Source organism: Rhagoletis zephyria, unplaced genomic scaffold, assembly GCF_001687245.7.
Source record: "Rhagoletis zephyria isolate East Lansing unplaced genomic scaffold, Rhagoletis_zephyria_1.1 Rzeph_scaffold_00520, whole genome shotgun sequence".
NCBI lineage: Eukaryota > Metazoa > Arthropoda > Insecta > Diptera > Tephritidae > Rhagoletis > Rhagoletis zephyria.
Window position 1 is genome coordinate 85,440 of NW_016157604.1, and position 18,898 is coordinate 104,337.

At 37.3% G+C, this 18,898-nt stretch overlaps 1 protein-coding gene across 12 annotated transcripts in view; it reads right to left on the minus strand.

Annotated features, from left to right (window-relative positions):
* Spt20 (transcription factor Spt20 homolog) overlaps positions 1-15,512 on the minus strand; it is a 39,063-nt gene extending 23,551 nt beyond the window's left edge. For 6 of the 12 annotated variants that reach the window (XM_017612292.1, XM_017612289.1, XM_017612291.1 and 3 more), the window contains exons 1-3: positions 14,693-15,512; positions 1,674-2,821; positions 266-1,564 (exon numbers count right to left, since the gene is read on the minus strand). In XM_017612292.1, coding sequence (XP_017467781.1) covers positions 266-1,564; positions 1,674-1,709 — 1,335 coding nt within the window. In that variant the 5' untranslated portion in view covers positions 1,710-2,821; positions 14,693-15,512. The other 6 variants (XM_017612282.1, XM_017612283.1, XM_017612287.1 and 3 more) reach the window with 6 other exon arrangements.
* Positions 15,513-18,898: the final 3,386 nt, after the last annotated feature.

An 18,898-nucleotide genomic window follows, 5' to 3' on the forward strand; every position in this document is an offset into this window, starting at 1 on the left:
TGAAAAAGGGTTAGGTTTGGAGTTACAATACATATTGTATTAATAACTTCACTTTAATAATTGTGTACATAAGGACTTTTTGAGTTTCAGCGACCCCAAATTTGTTTCAGCACTGGTTTTTTAAATCTTGTGAATTCCAAAAAGCAAAGACAATGTTTCCAGTTTGAAATAGAGCGCACTAACAAATATGCGCTAAATCTAACCTAACAAAGTATGCGTTGAACTTCTAGGATAATTATTAGTCAATCATAGTACATTTGCTTACCCCAGTTTCCGTGAATGAGTTTAAATCATTAGCCAACAATTGTAGATAGTTTTCGCGTATTTTGTCGTGAATGTTAAAGAACTTAGATGACGGCGATGATGATGATGCGCCACCTGAACTAGATGTTGTTGTGCTACCAGATGCACATGCCGCCGACGACGAGCTACTGTCGCGCTTGCTACCAGAATTACGCGCGGACGATGTTGATGGTGATGATCGGCTTGTTGATTCTTTTGAAATTTTTTGCCGTTTGCTAGGCGAGGAGGTAGGCGATGCAGACGATGACAGCGCACCAGCCAAGGGCGATGATGTACTTAACAAATGCTGAGGTGGATGAAGATGCGTTGTTGTTGATGATTGTTGGTAGTGGTGCTGGTAATGATGATGTGAATGATTGCTGTGGTATTGTTGTTGTGTACTTAAGGACGCGGAAGGACGTTTATCAGCCTTTTTGTTATTGTTATTACTGGTTATTGTAATATTATTATTGTTGCTTTGATGCGCTGCTGTGGAGAATTGTGACGACTGCGTTAAAGATGTTAGAAATGCACTTGTTCCCAAGCTACCATAAACTCCGATGTTAGCTACATTTGATTCGCCGAGTGATGTTGTAGAATTTAAGCCTGGCGGTGTTGATAACAATAAATCGGGCACTACCGGCGAGGGGGAAGTGATTGAATTAAAGTTGGAAAGATTTGTCGATGATGAACAGGACGATGGTGATGGCACCGTAGATGTAGCTGTACCATGCGCTGACGCGTTCGTTGAAGGTTCAGCGAGTAGCACAATTCCATCCAAGCCACTTGTGCTACTACCGATATTGCTGCTACCGCAACCGCCGCCAGCACTACTGCTATTACTTGTTGCGAGTATTTCAACAGGCGGTACTTCACTTGGTGATTCAGTTCCATCATCGAAAATGCAATAAGGAGGTTGGCTAGGAATCTGTGTGATATTACAATGTAGCAGACTTGAGTCAAGCAGTGAACTTTTACTGGAGAACGTTACGCTGCTCAGTGGTGCTGGTGGCGGTGGAGATGTCAATAGTTGTGGTTGTTGTGGCGGCGCGGGACACTGCAGCGCAGTTTGTAGATGCTGATAGTGTGAGTATGGCGGTTGCTTCGATTGTTGTGGAATAGATTGATGCTGTTGATAAATTAATTGTTGATGCGGATGTTGTTGCCTCAATATGCTACTGCCACTGCCGCTCGAGTTCAACGCCGGTAACGTCGAATTGCTGTTGCTATTAATGCTAGTGCTAGAGCCTTTTAGCTTTTTAAGCGTGTCATTTATTATGAACTGCATTGCGGTGGAGAGCAATCAAGAAGGAAGCGCAGAGTTAATGAAATAATTCAGAAAAATACATTAAATTTCAATTAAATTTTGTAAAATTTTCTTTTGTACTTACATCAGCTTCTTGACATGATGAATCCAAGCTTTGCATGGTGCCAGTGAATCCTTCCTACTTCGATAAAACTTAATCACCGACGACATTCAAATTTGATTCAATTCCCTCTTTGAGATGTGCATCAAATAAAAGCGCCAAAAAATTTCTGGAACCCAAAACACAAATCCAGCTCTGAGAATGCTTAGAGCACCTTTAAAGCTCTGCCTTTATATAAGCAAAAAAAAGCTTCTGTGTGGCCTACTTTTATTACATAAGATATACGCTTTAGTACTCTTGCAGAGGGTATAATTTTAATTAGTTGGAATGCCGTTGTATTTGCGACTTTTTTTTTATATATTTTTTTCAATTTTACGGTATTATTTAATAGAATTCTACAGCAAATAAATGGCTTACAGTCGCAGAAATGCAGTAGGAATCCACCTATTCGGGGAGCGCTTAAGCCAATTTATTGAATTCAATAACAATTGATGTGCCTTTACGTTCTATTAGAAGAAACACAGGCATACGAAGATAATCCTTTGCTTGTTGTTGTTATTAGTTTTGCTACTCCAGTTAGTGGTGCTGGCATACTGGCGAACCTAATGAATATTAACTTCCTATAAATAGCCTTTTCTTCAGTGTTTCATATAGTATTAATTGATTTCACTACTGCTAACAATTATGGTGGGTGGGTAGCACAATTACTATGTCACATCGCCTTTTTTTGCACTTTTTAACTTTCCGCCTCTTTTGGTTTACTAAACTTTTACTTTACTTAATCTTTTTAAGAAACATGTGTATCCTTGATATCTTATTGGTATTTTTTTTTAATTTTCTTTTTAAGATTATTAGAGGTATGCCGTTTCCGTTGTAGTTGTCTTTTAATGTAACCCTTTTTTAAATGTTTTTTAGTCGGGAGTGAAATACCACTGCCGTCTAAGCGTAGACGCCTTCTTACGTAGTTTTCTAAAAATTTTTTGTACACCAACTATTTTAAAGTTTGTGGTACGCGAAGTTTTCCATGATGTTCTTGTATCACTTTTTGACAAATTGTCTGGTTTTATTCAATTCCATTTGTATACTATAACTACTTCTCTCATTTTAGCATTTGTTAACCGTTTTCTTTTGCGTTTTTTGGTTTGTTTTGCTCATCAATTTGTTAATGAAATCTGAAAATGAAAAGAAAAACTTATGAGATACATATGTATTAACCAGGAAAAAGCAGCTAAGCATATAACTAAATTCCCTTGCATAGACGAATGTTTTTAATGTACAAGAAGGGATCAGGAAAATTAGCTGAAAAAGTATGATATGTTACAAAATATCTTTGCATAATTTCTTTTTTTTTCGTTCCCATTTTTATCCTCATGTACACACATACACTCATATCCTCGGGCATTGTGCTCCTTAGTGGGCAATGGAAATTTTTTAGTTTAATCCTTTCCAATTATACCGCTTACTTGCCCCTTTCTACGAATTCTTGAATCCTAGCAAAAATTATCGCATTAGTATTAAAGAAATCTAAAGTTTTAAATAAAGACGTTCAACATTTGCATTTACGCTTTCAGACTTTTTTCACCATCACCACCACCCTTCGGTCTTATGTATTTGCAGTGGCCATTACACAAGGCTTTTTATTAAAAACAAATATATTCACTTTGGTATATATTATAGCGTTAAATTTCTTTTAAAATAATATTTTTACCAAAATATTTCCTTATGAAAATGTGAAAAAAAGTTTTGCAATGTTTGCATTTGACACGATTTTCTTGATTTCCTTTTTGTGTCTGCTTTCTGTCTTTTCTTCGCTCTCACTTGGTAGCAGTGTTGCCAATTTTTTTTCAAAAAGCACCAAAACTTGGAAAACAAAGCGTTTTACCACACTAAAAGCACAAAATTTTTTTAAATCAAAGGATACTTTTTTTCACAACAGCTTATAGTATTTAACATGCTATCATGGCTCATGCTTACGAGGTAATACCGAAGTACTGCACATTTAAGCTTGTATATCTCGAGGAAGGGAAATCGAATCGGAACAAAGGAAAAAGAATTGTAAAGCGGAAAAGTAATACTAAATTTTAAGTAGAATTTAGCAAAAAAATTTGTTGTTTTCACAATGTAACTTCAAACATAGGCAAAACCGTGTTTTTGGCACTTTGATGATGAATACCTCAAAATTCTGACGAGCTAGAGTAATTCTGTGGCCAGATTTGGATCAGTGCCAAATAATTAACAAGACACGATGTGTTTTACTCAGGAGGTAAAAAAATTTAAATTTGGCGAACTGTGTAATCAACCAAAATATGTACAATTAGAAAAGAAAACAGAAATACTTAAATTACCTGTGTACGGGAACGAAGGTTTGCAACTTGTTCTTTTTATAAATCATGGCTGCATTTTAGTGCATTTAAATTTATTGATTCTTGTAAGTTCAGTGCTGCCACAGCTTTAAATATTTCAAATTATTTCATTTGCATGAGAAATTTGAGTCCAAAAAAACGCACTAAAAAAGCCACTAGGCACTAACCCATGAACCAAAAATACAAGATCACGTAAGAACGCGACGTTGTATTTGTAACTGGTTTTGAGAAAAAAGTTTGCGAAAGCGGGTTCGTCAGCTGAGCGTTTGTTTACATCACAAGCACCACTATTTTACACTTTTATTCAAGTAAAGAAGAGTTAATTCAACATGACAACACATTTTAAAGCATTTTGTTGCATCATTTTACCTAAATTGTGCGTTTAAAGTGGCTGACAATAATTTTGGCTAATTTTGGTTTTCGTTGTTTTCTTTGCTTTGTTTACTTTTCGCTCGTTTTCCAGTGAAACAAGATGGCGTAGAACCCGCTAAAAAATCGACTTTTTTCACTCTCTTGTTCTTACGTGATCTTGTGTCTTTCGTTCATGGCACTAAACCATTTTTTTTTTGCGTTTTAATTTCCAAAAAGCACTAAATCTAGTGCTTAGTGCAATAAGTTGGCAACAATGCTTGGTAGAATAATATTGTTAGCGTTGCCACTGAAGTAGTTTCGATGAAAACTCATTAACCCAAAATACAAGATCACGTAAGACCGCGACGAGGTTTTGCGGTGCTTTCAGAGTTGTAATTGACTACTAACTATATAATAAGATGGAAAATATTATTTTCTTAGAAAATAGCGTCGAAAAACAACAAATTAATCAGCTGTTCATAAAACTTGCAACTTCTTGTTGGTTTTGCGTTTTCGTATTTTCTTGCATATTTCTCTCATTGGGAGTAAATATTGGCTTACTCTCCGAAATTTGGTAATGGCAACTTACTGGATATTTTTTTGCTGGAGAATACGAATACACAACTAACGTTAACAAATAAACATAATAGAATGAAGCTAAATAAACTATAAGTAATTATTCGAAGTCCATAAAAAGCGGTTCTTTGCATTTCACTAGAAAAAAATTCATGGATTTTAATAATAAAAACGAACAGTTATTCAAAATATTTATGCAGTCAAATTTGTTCACTAGCATTATATTTTTCAGAATTAATTAATTGAAATTTGTATTTGCATTACATTTCAAAAATTAATGCATTAATTTTTTACAATAACATTAATGCAATAAAAAATTAAAGAATTTTTCCCAACTCTTCTATCAATTATCCAATCAAAAATTAAATTAGCTTTCAAAACACGATTGAGAGAATACACGGTGCAGCGAACAAAGGTGGCGCCGTCAGTGGTACCGCTACTTTGGTTTCGCCGATTTTGACATTTGTGGTAACTTGTAAACAAACTTTTGTTACAAATCAGCGAAAGAGAAATTTGAATTATAAGTGAAAAATCAGTTTAAATTGTGTTAATTTGCAATTTGTGAGTGATTTTTGAGTTGAAGACTGCGTAAAAACCAATACAATGAAGTGCTGTGTGTTAAATTGCGACAGTCGTCAAAGATGCAAGAAGCGTAGATGCAAGTGTAGCGCTGGGACGAATCGCTGCATTTTGTGTACATAGGGCACGGCAAAGCCGTTCCCGAAATGTTTCTCTATTATTATATTAACAGCATTTCCTCACAATGATTTTGTTTCTGCTCCACGCAGCCTCCATTAGCAAGTTAACTAATCAATCCCGCAGAGATGCTGCTGCAGTTTTCTGCAGCAGCCTTAATTGCAAAGCAATGGAGTGCACTAAAACGTTTGCTGAAGCAGCCTCAATTGTAAAGCAATGGAGTGCACTAAAATGTTCACTATTCTCTAATAGATTAGGTGAAAAATGCAATATTTTCACATTTAGCAAAATTAAAACACGTTTTTCGCTGTAAAGTGAACTGCTTTGGCAGTTTCAACTCGTTCTTCTTTTCGCTCTATTCTTTGTTTACTTGTGGTACACAAATGTCAACACCCAGGACGGCGCAATCTTGTATTCTATCATTCTTGGAGAGAATACAAATGTTGCGCCGATCTCGGACCGCTATTCCCCTCTTAACGAATTTGCATGACGTCACACTTGTGCAACTTGTTTACGTTTTCCCTGCAACATTCTTCTTCCATTCTTGCTCATGTTTTGGCATTTCTCTCTCGCAATTGCACTAGAGTGACGTCACACAAGTTATTCTCAAAAATCCTCTCTGATCGGCGCAATTTTGTATTCTATCATTCTTGCTTTCAAAAATAACTTGCCACCACCAATCACCCTGAATGATTTATTAATAACAGGTGGCAACATATATTTTCGTAAACTTCAATTGACCAATGTCCTGTCAACATACCATGCTGTTTCCATCATTTCTTGCTCTTGCTGTCGCTCTTGTTTGTCAAATTTTTTGATTGGCTTGTTCTATATTTTAATTTTTTTGCACATTTCAACAGATATTTGTTCCAAAGAAACGGTGTGATTTTATATCTGTATATTTGTCTGGATAGATTATCTTGTTGACTTCTCTGCTCATTAAAGAAAATGTGCAAGTTTTTGTTAGCAACTGCCCGTCGTGGAACTGGATGTCGTCTTCGTGTTAACACCTCCCCTTTTGCCATTCAATTAATTTCTGCGAACATTCATATGTAGTTACGTTTTATCTTAATTTGTTTCCAAATTTTTATGTTTTTCTTTACACTGCATTTCACTGCACTTTGTTTTGGCGAATAAATATTGGCGAAAGGAATAAATTGTTTATCAAACAAATAAAATATGAACCGAATACTCTTAACTTGCTTTTCGCTTTCGCGTCGTGTCTTCTTCCTGGATTTCACTTGGCTCTTGTCTTATTTTGTGCACCCGCTTTGCTGCTGTTTTTTGACAGTTCTCTTTGTGTCTGCTTTTCGCCGACGGAAATATTCGCTGACAGCAGCGTAGAGATATTCAATTTCTTGGGAGCGAAATTGCACTGAAGCAGCGATGAATTGCAGAGACCGCGCAGCATATGTAAACCACTGCATCGGCCATATCTATACATGCTGCTCTGCTCACCGTCGTGAAATGGATTCATAATAACCCTCTATGCAACAAAAGAGTTTAACATACGAAGATATTAGGGTGTACGGCAAACAAATTTTGGAAACAATTTGCTTGTGAATGAATGAGTTATATCAACGGAATGCAGTGGAATGTGAACATCCAATTTATATATATATATATTTTTTTTATCCTATTTATATATGTACATATTTTTTAAATTTTAATTCTTTACCTTGGTGAGCGTTTATTTAAAAGTTATCTGCGTAGTTTTTGTGGCAATTAATTACACAGGCCGACAAAATTTAACCAACATTCAGACCCAGAAACCAGACTATATATTTCCGATGGTTTATGATGCGCTGAATCCAAATCTGGCCTCAGAATTGCTCTATCAGCTCTGGTTTTCGAGATATCCTAACCTAAAAGTGCAAAAAACACTGGTTTTGTCCATATTTGTGGTTATGTAGCCTTGCAGAAGTTTTCTTTCACCAAAATAATAGGCTGGCATCTTTAAGTACAAGTCTTTTTCTTTCAAATGGCGTTTTGTTTGCTCAAATATAATTTTTTTCGCTGGTTTAACGCATTTTGAAATTTTCATGTTTCTAAATGACATGCAAATTTCAAAATGCGATATCTCAGCGAAAAAAATGATATTTGAGCAAAAAAACGCCATTTGAAAGAAGAAGACTTGTACTTAAAGATGCCAGCCTATTATTTTGGTGAAAGAAAACATCTGCAAGGCAACATAACCTCAAATATGGGCAAAAACAGTGTTTTTTGCACTTTTAGGTTAAGATATCTCGAAAACCAGAGCTGATAGAGCAATTCATCGCATCAAAATCCTTCGAAAATATATAGTCCGGTTTCTGGGTCAGAGATGCTGTCGGCCTGTGTTATTTTATTCAGGGACCAAAAATAAAGGTTATCTTCTATTTACGAATTGAAAACGTTGCCGGAATTCTGAAATTTAACGAAAACGTTGTTTCATAACAGTAATTAGATGAGAAATATTTTTCCGTTGCCGATAAGAGTTATTTCCCAACGTTAATATTTTACGTTGCCAATAATAGTTATTGCCAACGTTTATTTTTTACGTTTCCTCATAACAGTTATTGACCAACGTTTATTTTTTCTGTTGCCGACTAAAGTTATTTCCCGATGTTTATTTTTTCGTTATTGCCCAATTTTTTTTTACGTTGCCTGATAACTATTATGCAGGAGAAATATTTTTCCTTTGCCAGTCTATATATGTAAATATATAATTTGAATGCCGTCAGATCTGCACCGTTCGTTCGATTTTCAAAAGTGAGGTGTCGAATTAGGTAGACGAAGAAAATAATAAACATAAAGGTAAAAACAAAGATTATTATAAAGAAAAAGATGAGGACGAGGAAACCCATAAAAGTAAAGATAAAGATAGAGGAAGAAAGATTATAAAGAAAAGAATATACATAGATACAGACACAGAGACTTAATATGGGAACTATTTCGGGATTTTAGAGATGTTCGCGAATCTCGGAACTTATCAACATAATAATCGATATCTTTATCGATATTTTTATCGATTTTGACATCGATATTTTTATCGATATTTTTTATCGATCTTAATATTGATATTTTTATCGATGTTGTCGATTTTGCTATCGATATTTTCGGAACTTATCGATGTATTAATAAATTTTGTTATCGATATTTTTATCGATACCCAGATGAAATAATTCATTTAACTTATAACATAATTCAAAGCTAGATTTTTAACAAGTTGCAACCCCTTTAATTTGACCCCTCACTTTTGAAAATTGAACGAACGATTGAGGCAACGTAAAAAAAAGAAATTGGGCAGTAACTGTTATCAGTATATTTATATGTAAGTACTGTTAACGAGTGAAGAGCATGTATATATATAAAGATTTATAGAGAAATGGGGTACTCTTTATGAATTTGTACAACGATTTTGGGTTGCTGTGCCCAAACCCGTGAATCGAATCATAAACCTTTTACACACACTTGTAGACAACACTTTCTTACAAAAATAAAATTTACTATATCTGTGCACTAATTTATTAATAATGTCGGTTGGAAATATGGTATTTTTTGCAAGTTTCCGAGCTGAGCTGTAAAAAAAAAAATTTCCACGAAATATCTCTGCAAAAGGTGTTCAGCCCCTCTTCTTTAGCAAAACAGAAAGGAGAATTCTACTTAGTGAGGGTTATAATCCCTAAGCGCGGCAGTAGGCTGCCTACGCAGAAAGTTGTTTTCTGCAAAAGTTGTTCAGTCCCTTTTCTTCGGCAACACAGAAAGGAGAATTCTACTTAGTGAGGGTTATAATCCATAAGTGCGGCCGAAGGCCGCCTACGCAGAAAGGTTCTCTCTGCAAAAGGTGTACTGAGGGTTATAATCGTTTTGGAAAAAATCCAAATTTCCGCTGTTTTCAAACACCTCCCAAGGGGTCTTCGCGGGGGTTTGGGGAGCTACACAATTCAGCTATTGCTGAAAGCCTGAAAAACGATGAACGCCTGAAAAACTTGTTGTGGAGTTGTACTCTAACAGTATTGCACGTGCAGAGACATTCGTACAGATTTAAAAAAAAAAAAAAAACATTTCTCTATAAAAAAATATTTACCAAATTGCTAAATATTTAATTTAAATTTGAACAATAAGTTTTATAAATTGTTATAGGCTAGAATGTTTAATTTTCAGAAATTCAAAATGAATAGCTAATCACAAGGACTCTGAATAAATATTTTATTCCTTGTGATCTGTAAGAAGCTGAAAAAGAAAACACAAAAAAAAATATTTGCACTTAAGTTGACGTCATTGATGATTTTTTACGGCAAGTTAATTTAAGTCTGGGCTAACTGAGTTTTAAGCCGTTTAATTGTAAATATAGTATTTGCCACAGTTCACGGATACCTGTGTTCAGACTCTCTCAGCCTCTCGTTTCTTGCCAGCTAGACAAAAAACAAGACACATAATTAGCTTTCCTTCAAAAGTGGAATGACTTACGTTTCAGGACCGAAGAGGAAAACGTAATAATTCTTGTATAAGCAAGCTAAACTTAGAGATCAAGGGTGCCGGAGTTTCCAGAAGGAGTTTTGTCTCCTTCGAGTTATACATTTTATGATGAAGAATGTAGTCTTTGATTTAATGGCAGATATTTTTGAAGTCTCTGAGATGTCATGAGTTTCCCAAAAAAAAAAAAACATTGAAGTCAGAGAACGATTAGAATTCTAATGTGTTTCTCTAAGGAAGGAGGTTAGAATACAAAAAGGTGACTTAGAGCTTGTCAATATCGAGTAATAGGTTAGATATCTAATCGTAGACTAACGCTGAATTCTAATTGGTTTCTAATGTCTTAGTGTGTGTCTAATCATTCTCTAATCAAATTCTAACATAGTTCTTTAACCTGATTTTCGATACGATAACTACATTAGTATTCTAATGTAAAATCAAAATATTTCTCTAATGTTAAAGACTAAGTGCCGGTTACTCAATGTCTGGTGAACACTAATCTCCGGTAAAACAACCAACTCCATGTTATATGCATGGAGCCAAACACGTCGTAGTTCCCAAAACATTTTGGAGAAAGCCATCCGAAAGCCCGTCCGAATTTCCTTACTGAAGCGGCTGTCATAGCCGATGAGCGTGACAACACGGAAATCTCAACTCGGAGATTCGGCAACTTGTGCATGTATATAAGCGGAAGAAATGGGAAGAGAATCTGAAGACCTGCAACTTCGCCTCTGGTGTGAGTAAGCTTTGGTCAACCGTGAGGTCATTAACCAACCCGACGAAGCGTGGCGACAGAGTCGAAATAGACTTTGGTGATCACGCTTCGTCGGCCCTGGAGCCGGAAGTTTATACTGCATCCTCTGGCGGATAAAGCCAAGTCGAGTGACCAGAAGGACGGGACAGAACTTTGTCTGCCTCGGGAGACCCGCACTACAATAGCCCAACTTCGCTCTGGCTATTGCAGCAGGCTCAACTCCTACTTAAGAAAAATCAACGAGGATGTGCCCAACCAATGCCCGGCTTGTGGAGAGTCGCCACATGCCTCCCGACACCTCTTCACATGCCCTGAGAACCCTACTCAGCTAACGCCCCTGTCCTTATGGACAGCCCCTGTGGAAGTAGCACACTTCATGGGCCTCCCCCTAGCTGAAATTGACGACAACGTTGATGGATGAACCGCCCCGAACAGGGCTTAGTAGCCGCTACAACAACCAGAATGCTGCACAAACTGCAAAAACCTAGTGCGCCTCTTGTTTTCACCAGCGGCGAAGTAAAAGTAACCATCGGGAAGTTGAAAGCCTCCAAAGCCTTTGGACCCGACGGAATTTGCATGTTGATGCTGAAAAATTGTGGTCCCGTGGGAGTGGATTATTTAACCAATGTCCTCGAACTGTCAATGGCTACTCTCTTAATTCCAGAAATCCAACAAATGACGATAACTCTCATTTTCCAGGTAGCGGAGACACTAGTCCCTTCTACTCCCGCACTATACAAACCACCTGACCCCAGCGAGGCATCAGCATGGATTGCGTAAAGTGCACAGCACAACAACAGCACTTAACGCACGGGCCTAAATTGGAACCGCCCCTGTGAGAGAACCATTCTAGTAGCGCTGGACCTGTCTAAGGCGTTCAACACTGTCAGCCATTCAACGCTAGAAGACATAGAGGTCTGCCAGGGGGTTAAACAGGGTGGTGTTTTTCCCCATTAATGTTTAATTTTTACATTTCAAAGCTCCCTCAACCACCAGAGGGAGTTTCGATTGTCTCTTATGCTGACGGTTGTTCGATCATGGAGTCTGGGAATGGAATTGATGACTTGCGCCCGAAAGTAATGGGTTATCTCGCCGAGCTTTCTCGCTTCTTCACTGCACGGAGCCTAACCCTCTCCCCTACATAATCCTCAGCCACACTATTTACCACCTGGACGAAGGAGGTCAGACTACCTCGATGACGAACCAATTCCGGCTGTGAATAATCCGAAGATCCTCGGAGTAATCTTCGACATTCAACATAGTACAAAGCTGCAACAAGGTCGTCAAGTCGCTAGCCAGCAGCACCCGGGGCAAAAACAAAGAAACGTTGCTGGCTAAGTACAAGGCAATTGGCCGTCCGATTCTGAACTATGCAGCGCCCGTGATGTCACCGGGGACTAGTTGGACGCACTGGACGAGGCTTCCGATTTGCCAAAACACGGCACTCAGGACAGCGACAGGATGTGGCCGCAACATCACCTGCACGACGCGGCCCATATACTCCCCGTTAAGGAGCATAACACATTGCTCTGGAAGCAGTTTATAGTTGGGAGCCACAGACGTGATCACCCAAACAGACCACTTGCAGAAGAGCCCTCGCCTAGGCACGTCAGGTGGCATCTCTGGAAACTGACGGACGAAGTCCAGAGGTTCATCAAACAACCTTAAAACAAACAACTTATCGACAGACGCCCCTGTCCCTAAGGACAGACCTCATCGAGGCTGCACGCTTCCTAGGACTACCGCTAGTAGAGCTTGAAGACAACGACTGAGGGAAGAACCGATCACGGCATGGTTGTTGTAGCCGCTACAACAACAACAACAGGAGGGGGAAAGGACGCTGGTGCGCCGCAGCCTTTCGAGGGCCCTTAGCTTGTTCATCGCCTCTGCTATTTTATCAAATGATGTTGTCCATTGGTCGTTGATTTGTGGCATAGCCTCCACGAGTGACTCAAGCATGAAGTTATCGCCAAGTTTGCTTCTGTTACTGTCAAATCACATACACTCAAAGACATGACCGTCTTCTATTGCCTCCGGCATATGGGGTCCGGTTCGTGTTTGAATCGGTGAAGGTATGATTTGAGGCACCCGTGCTCAGTTTAAAAATGGGTGAAATAGAAATCGACTTCGCCGTTCTATCTTACTAGCCAGCTCCTTCAAACTGTTGCTCGTTATCTTTGATCGCCGCTCCAGAAGATAAGTTTTTAGTCTTACAGTGACGCTATGCTAGGAAAATAACTGAAATTCAAAACAATTGCATACAAAATGTATGAAAATATAAATATATATATATATATTTTTTTAACTAAACAATGTTCATAAGCATTAAAAAATAGCAAGGGACTTATATCAAAAGTTTTAGCCAGGTTATTCTTGTTAATTAATTATGCGTTTCGTCGAAATATCAAATGCGGAAGCAGCACAAGTAAGCAAAAATGTAACGTAGGGTTGCCATCCAGAAGACAAAAGTATTACTGCTATATATATATAATTTACAAACGTACTCAAACCCTAAAAAAAAGTATCTTTTATTATTAAAAAGGGTTAATTAAACGGTATGGTATTAAAAGGTCTTTAATTTTGTTTGAATTTCCACACACAAAAAATCGCCTGCAACACTGGATGCAAGTGGTCGGAAAATTAGCGCTTGTATACTTAACAGCCAAAATAAATAAAAATATTAAACTAAATTTAGTAAAAAGGTGTCAAAAAGTTGAAAGAGACTAGAAGTAAACAAAAGGCAGTGGAAAATATATGATTTCTGATAAGATTAACCCAGACTTATAGAGTGGGTAGTAACTTATACCAATATGGCCAGCGGCGGACATGAGACCTGTGGAAAATGCAAGAAAAAATTTACAAATGATGAATGTATTGGATGTGAAGGGGTATGCCAAAAGTGGTTCCACTCGAATTGTGTGAGCATAACAGCTCCGGAGTTGAGGCTGATATCCAAGAATAGGAACCTGAAGAGGATGTGCGACGAATGCAATGGCCAGTATGTCCATATGGTAGATACTTCCGTCAATAAAATTATGGGTGAAATGATGGAAAGCATGAAAATAGCTATGGAAAAAATGGGGTCAAGCAAATTAACCGCCCCAGTGATGTAACCTTGGGAAAGGATGAGGTAACTAGAATTCCCTTTCTGTGTGGTAAACCTGGGGCTGCCACCCCAGTGATATCTATTTTGGTTACTGGGTGTTTTATAAAAATATCTTGTATATAAAAATGTATATACAAATTTATAACAAATACCATATTTCCAACCGACATTATTGTTAAATTAGTGCTAAGATTTACTAATGTAAATTTTTGTAATAAAGCGTGAACTGTTGTCTACAAGTGTGTGTAAAAGTTTTTTGATTCGATTGACGCGTTTGGGCACATCAACCCAAAATCGTTGTACAAATTCATAAACAGTACCCAAAGGATCTTTTAAACGCTTGAGAAAAACGTACAAATTTGATTATCGAACACATCAACTTACTATTGTTTGTATGAAAATTTTACTTCCAAATATTTTAAAGAAAATCTCCCCTATCAAACAATTTCAATGTGGCAAAGCTATGGTTAATGTTTACATCTGGAGAAATGTCAAAAATCTGCTTTATAATAAAAAAAAATAGTAATGAAACTAACTTATTTTTTGTATCATGGTTTGAACAGCTTTTTGTTTGTTTTTATACATTCTCAATCGGCTTTTATGTCATTAATATTATTTATAGAAGTTCATACAAAAATGCAACGAAAAATTGCGTTGCTGAGTGGTGCAACAAAAATTAGAAGCAACATATTTCGGGTCATATATAGAGCATTTTAAAATTTTTAGATGACAGACTTACCTTTTTATCATTCCTCTAATATGCCAATAATGCGATCCCTACGGGGAGATAATTTTATTTCACTTTTTATTTAATATCAGCTTTTGCTAGTAACAACTCTGACTTTGTTTTCAAACATAAGGTTCCATTTGCCACAATGTTCCTCATCTGAAATTTCTTCACAGTCCAACTCGCTCACACTAATGAATGACGGCTTACTCACGGTATCTCGACTACTGTTCTATTCACGCTGCTCTTAATAAAAACGAAAACAAATAAACAGATGAGCAGCAATTCGTTCTCCTTACTTTTCTTGTAGTTATGTTGTCTATTTCTTGCGTTTTCGCACGCACGCAAGCACATACCATACACACTCTTATAATTCTTACGAATGGAAAGCGAGTGCAGAGAAATTTACAAACACTGTCCAACTCCACGTCGGAGCGAGTACACTACAATGCCTGTCAATACCGAAAATGCGAGTAGTTTATACATTCATAGCACAAAATGCACACAACCGAAAGAGTTAGCACTAGGTTAACGCACCCGAAGTGCTGCGCGAGACGTATGAGGGACGAAAACTGTGCCTGCGACTTTGGCTGTTGGGTACTTGTGTGTGGGAAACGCCGTACAATTTTCGTCTACAACTATTTCTCACACAAAAATCTCTTGTTATGCTTTGCTTGCATTTACACGAATTCACTTAATTACGATAGACGATCCATTGAATTGTCATTTTGTACACTTTGCACTAGTGTACACTATCTCACGAATTGCGAAAAAATAACGCAATTATAGAGAAAACGACAACGATGGAAATACGACCGAAATCGCTACACAAACTAGTCTGGCTCGTTTTGGCCGTTTGCAACTGCTGCAGCTGTAACGAGCAACTAATGTTGGGTATATGTGAGAGTGAAATGATACGTGTACTGGCAATAAAACATTTTTGATTACCGTATGTAAAGTGCGTATGCGCGAGTGAAATCGTATGATGTTACAAGAATATAGAAGCGAATTCGCCGCAGGTGTTTTTCTCGTTTATAAATGACATTTCTAAAAAACAGCGTTGCCGTTTTGGTCCAATCGGACCAAAAATGGTAGCTTCATTTTCCTTTGGTAGTTTGGCTGGCTCGATGAAGCTTTGGGTTGGCTAAAATGTTTTGAAACGCAAATTTTTTCGCTTCCCAACCAGAAAAAAAATCCGAAAATGCATCCGAAAAAAGAAACCAGAGGATAAAATGCGGATTTTTGTCCGAAGGTATGTACAGACAAGTGCCGAAAATTGTTTTGAAATAGAATTTTTCTTATTGCATATTTCGTTCAATACGCTTTCATTCTGCACTTCACAAAATTTTCTGCAAACTAAAATGCACTTTAAAAGTTATGATCCATAAGCTGTTGAAATTGAACGAAAAATTGCCCGTCCTGAAAGAAAAACTGCCTATCTTGAAAGAAAGTAATTCTTTGGTATTTTATTTTTTACTGCTAATTTGTGTAGCTAAAAACCCGTAAATTCAAGAAACTTTGTTTAAATGCTGAACATTTTTTTGGTAGTTTGGAAACTGATTTGGTAGTGGCAGCACTGCTGAATAAGCGAGTTTTTTTGACAGTTGGTTATTAGCTGGTAGCGAGTAGAGAGTGCGTTCGGTCATAAGGGTGTTTTAAAAAGAATTGCCATCTAAGTAAAGTGTCTTAGAACCCTGGCAAGAATGATAGAATACAAGATTGCGCCGATCAGAGAGGATTTTTGAGAATAACTTTTGTGTGACGTCACACTGGTGCAATTGCGAGAGAGAAATGCCAAAACGTGAGCAAGAATGGAAGAAGAAGAAAAAATGTTGCAAGGAAAACGTAAACAAGTTGCACCAGTGTGACGTCATGCAAACAACGATTCTGTCAAATTCGTTAAGAGAGGAATAGCGGTCCGAGATCGGCGCAACCTTTGTATTCTCTCAATCGTGGAACCCTGGTACGCGATACACTCCAATTTTAGAAGACAAGCTATTTCGGAAAATTTTAGAATGGTAACCCCGGAGTACGGAATTAAGGAAAATATGTTTGCCAGGTTATCCGGTTATTTGGTTATATTTTTTTTATTCAGTTTACAACAATAAAATACACTACAGAATAATAAGATAACCTAATAACCAGGCAAGTGTGAACAACCACTATATAATGTTTCAAAGCGCGTAACTATAAACAACAGCAATATAAAAATTGCTGGTTGAAAAATATTTCAATCCATTTTTTATTGTTTCCCAAAAATTTGTACGATCTCACACAGTTCGATCTCTAGAATTAAGATTACATTAATACGTACAATTATAAGTAAAAATTTGTCGCCCCGGTTATCGTAACCTGGTTAGCATACTTTTATCACCGCAAATTTATTCACCCAATTTCAGGGTGGGGATAGCATCTGGTTTAAGGAACTTCCGACCCACAGCTCCACACACACAAAGGAGTTGTGGGGCGGAAGATTATTCAAGTGCCCGATGCGGATATTCTCCCTACAATTGACTGCATGCGCGACCCTGAGAAGTGTAAGAAAAACCGCCGCTCGTTATTTTTATTATAACATCCGCGCACACGACATTTTCGCATAAAGCGTGCGCAGTAAAGTATGCGAATTACAGATTACAGTTACATTTTACATTTAAAGACAAAAATCACCTGTTAGCATGACTCATTGATGCCAGACATTCTCCGTCAAATCACCCACGAAAATTTAGCACACGACATTCCCAAAGGATTCAAAACATATTTTTTAGTAGTAAAGAAGCAGTATTCATACACATATGTATATAATATTCTTTCGTGATTCAAAGGTCGGTAGATTACTCACTAAAGGCATACAAGAATTTAAAAACATCTACTACATCCATCAATTCGCTTCAGTGTTTATTAAAACCCAAGATTTTCAAGAAACTTTTTTCTATATTAAGATAACATCTACTACATTCATAAATTAGCTATAGGGTTTATTAAAACACACGATTTTGAAGAGACCTTTCACTATATTAAGGTAACGATATTAGGATGGAAAACCATTTGTTTGTGCTTTTTAGCCTAATAACATAACTATATGTCGTCGTTTAAAGCATAAAACCGCGTATGTGAGGCTGCATAAATTATTTTCAAGAGAGTAAAAACATTCTTATTTCAAAATGATTCTCTTTTTTTATAAAGCAATTGCATTTCTGGCTAGTATATTTCAGAACGAATGAATAAGGATTGAGCCAATAGCTTGCGTGAGCAAATCCAATTCTTGGCAGCAAATGTGTTACGCGGTTTTGCATTATGGCCGTAGGATATCGATAACCCGCGCTGACGTTTAGTTGAAGTTTTAGTTAATAGCTTGAAGTAAGGCCACCAAACCGTCCATGAAAACTTAATAAATGTGAAAAATTCGATGCTTCCCATATTTGAAAGCATTTCTTTTAATAATTCCTGTTGGAAAATATCCCTCAAAAAGAGAAATTATCCACAATCTGGCATCACTGGCTTGACTACGAATTGTCAGTAAAAACCAAGGCGAATTAATAAAAGGTAATAGCAGAAGTACAAAAACAAAAATTTACATGAATTTTGTTTTTGCTTTGGCGGCATAAACTGTCAAAATGTGTAAGAGTGTGTGTAGAAATTCAAACAAAATTTTTCGATTTGATATCAGAAGCCGTGCGGCGAAACACCACGATTGAGAGAATACAAAGGTTGCGCCGATCTCGGACCGCTATTCCTCTCTTAACGAATTTGACAGAATCGTTGTTTGCATGACGTCACACTTGTGCAACTTGTTTACGTTTTCCTTGCAACATTTTTTCTTCTTCTTCCATTCTTGCTCACGTTTTGGCATTTCTCTCTCGCAATTGCACCAGTGTGACGTCACACAAAAGTTATTCTCAAAAATCCTCTCTGATCGGCGCAATCTTGTATTCTATCATTCTTGGCGAAACACATAAGCCGTCATCGATTCGCCACTTCGCTGCTTGCTATGTTTGAGTTCCGGTCGCTTAAAGAAGAATTTTGCATGTGAAAGCAAAAACAAAGTTAGCTAGCACTGATAGACGATAATAGCGAGTTTGGTTGTACCTCATTGCGTTCGTTCGTTTCGCCACTCGCTAACTGATGGCGAATCGATGACGGCTATAAATTCGCCTTACTATTGTACAAGGCGAATACAAGGTGGTGCTACCGGAGCCGTTGATTCCACGGCGAATTTGT